Below are 2609 nucleotides of genomic sequence, written 5' to 3' on the forward strand. Positions count from 1 at the left end.
GTTTTCCTATTTTGAAAAGTGTACTATTGAGATTTCCGTGTCCAGTTCTCATCCTGCTCATCACCACTTGACCTTTTCCACTATCTCATAAAACTTCAACCTTGTTTTGAATTGAATATAGATGCCTTCCCTTTATTGAGCTATTCCAGAATTGCTACTGCTGGGTTGTGTTTCTCCACACTGAACGCTTCCCCTCTCACTTTGATAGTCTGGCTTTGATTTAGAGAGACTGCTGCAGCTCCTCAGCCTTTGTTTAGGTGCTGATGAGTGATTTGGAGCAGCTGAGGGAGAGGCTGCACCCGAGGGAGGCAATCAGACACACACACACACACACACACACAGCTCAGTGTGTTAAATCTCCTGTCTGTGTTTCTTCAGGACGGTGGCCTTGCATCCCCGCTGACGGCTGAAGACCAGACGAAGTCCCCCGAGGACCCCGACACTGAAGCCGGTAACACGTCGAATACAGGATGCTTTTATCGTATCCAAAACATAAAGTGGGAAACCAACTTTTGAAAGAGATTTATTTCAACCAAAGCAAACGTTTGAATCTTAAACTTTTAACGGCGGGTAAATAAAGGTTGAAAGGTCACCTAAACACACTATTCTCTCTTTTACTTTATGAATAACTTGCAGATTTATTGACTTATGGTAATTTATATTTATCTCCTTAATGTCTGTATCCACTAGGAGTTAATATACTATTTTCTATTGTTTTCAAGTCAAGAAACCGAAAGCATTTGTTGACTAAAGCACGGTGTACTGATCGAGAGGTCATATTGGCACCTGTGTGTTTTCTTAATTTACGAAAACAAGCATTGTGTCATCTTGTTTTAACACTTCCTATTTCTGCGTTGTTGGACATGATAATGTTGTTGCTGCTTCATTTGTGTTATTAATGCATGCTGTGTTCTCAGAAGCAGAGAAGGAGATCTTGAATTGTTCATTTGTTCTTCAGAAAAAGCAACTATGGAGGAGCAAGTAGAACCAGAAGTCTTCATCATCCTCACAGAGGACGAGGAGGCTGTTACTCCGAAGAAGAGGAAGAAAAGGAAGAGCAAAACCGATGCAGACACGCCGACGGAGGAAACACTGAGCCCAGACGCATCCACACCAGATACAGCTCTGAGCGCCAAGAAGAGAAAGAGAAACAAAAAGGTACCTGAGGCCGAGGAAGAGGAGAAGAAGGAAGAGGAAGAGGAGAAGAAGGAAGAAGAGGAGGAGGAAGAGGAAATGCCTCAGGCCACTCCATCGAAGAAGAAGGGTAGGAAAAGGAAAATGGAGCCGGATGCAGTGGAGGAGGCAACTCCCGTCACTCCTTCAGCAAATCAAATGAAAAAGAAAAAGAATAAAACAAAAGATGTTGAAGAGGAGGAGAGCGAGGTTACTGTGGTGGAGGAGGAGGAAGGTCTCGTGAGTCCAGCTGAAACGACACCGGAGAAAAAGAAGAAGGGGAAAAAGGGGAAGAAGGTGGACGGTCAGGAGGAGGTGCAGTCTGAGGACCAACCAGCAGGGGGCGATGCAGAGACAACAGGTAGTCAGAAAATATGCTAAAATATATATTTAACTTCAATAGATAATAATAATAATAATAATAATCCATAGCATTCGAGCGAAAGAATTATTAACAGAGCACTTATATACTAATAAAGGACTGGTTTATCTAAAGCCAGTTGAGTAGCACTTGAAATGTTTTGGCTCTATGAAACCTGATGCACTTATATGATTCTGTTTTCTTCAAGTTTGTATCTTGTTGGTCGAACGCACTTATTGTAAGTCGCTTTGGATAAAAGTGTCAGCTAAATGAAATATATAGACATGTGATACAGCAACACTCAATATCTCAAGGCTTTCTTACCATTTTAATGATCAATAGACGTTGATTGAAGTACTAAACTTTCCGGCTACTTTATACGTCTATCATAAAATAAATGTTATTACATTTATCTGGAATTGTTTTTAGTTACTTTTCAGATGAAAGTTTTAAACCAAAAAGCCAAGATAGTAATGTATAAAGAGTATGGTAGTTAAAATGATCTCCACCTTGAGCGGCTGCAACATTAACAGTGTTGTTATCGTAATTAAAATGAGATATTAAAGCATGTCAAATGTTGGGCTGCTTGGATAATGTTCATTGGAGCTACAACAACTTCCTGTTTCTTGCAAATTGCGCGAAAAAGTTGCCACAAAATTGCATTTTTGTTTAATAAAAACCATGTAGTCTATTATGAAAACTCACATTGTTAAGGTCTTAAGATCGTGCATACTTAAAGTAGACCTATCATGCTATATTTGAATAATATAGTGTAGGACCATACCGCAAGACCAAGTGCTACCGAGGTGTCCCTGAGCAAGGCACCGTTCCCTACACTGCTCCCCGGGCGCCGTACATAATGGCAGCCCACTGCTCCTAACACTAGGATGGGTCAAATGCAGAGAAACAATTTCCCCACAGGGATTAATAAAGTATATCAAAATAAAAAAAAAACAAAAAATCATATTTATACTTTTTATTTTTCAAAATACCAAACAGATCATGCATTTTAGCCATTCCTCATTTCGCTCAGTTGAACACTGTCTTTGCATGGGCTGATTCGGTGAGAACAGCA

The 2609-nt window shown here is 40.2% G+C and overlaps 1 protein-coding gene across 1 annotated transcript; it reads left to right on the forward strand.

Moving 5' to 3' along the window:
* Positions 1-367: 367 nt before the first annotated feature.
* On the forward strand, positions 368-1534 carry LOC104942152 (ABC transporter F family member 4-like; the record flags this gene model as incomplete). The annotated part of the gene is made up of 2 exons (XM_010767351.1): positions 368-451; positions 959-1534. A coding segment is annotated over exon 2 (565 nt), but the record flags the coding sequence as incomplete, so codon positions are not given.
* Between the last annotated feature and the right edge of the window lie 1075 nt (positions 1535-2609).

This window comes from Notothenia coriiceps, unplaced genomic scaffold, assembly GCF_000735185.1.
Source record: "Notothenia coriiceps isolate Sejong01 unplaced genomic scaffold, NC01 NC01_scaffold00004203, whole genome shotgun sequence".
NCBI lineage: Eukaryota > Metazoa > Chordata > Actinopteri > Perciformes > Nototheniidae > Notothenia > Notothenia coriiceps.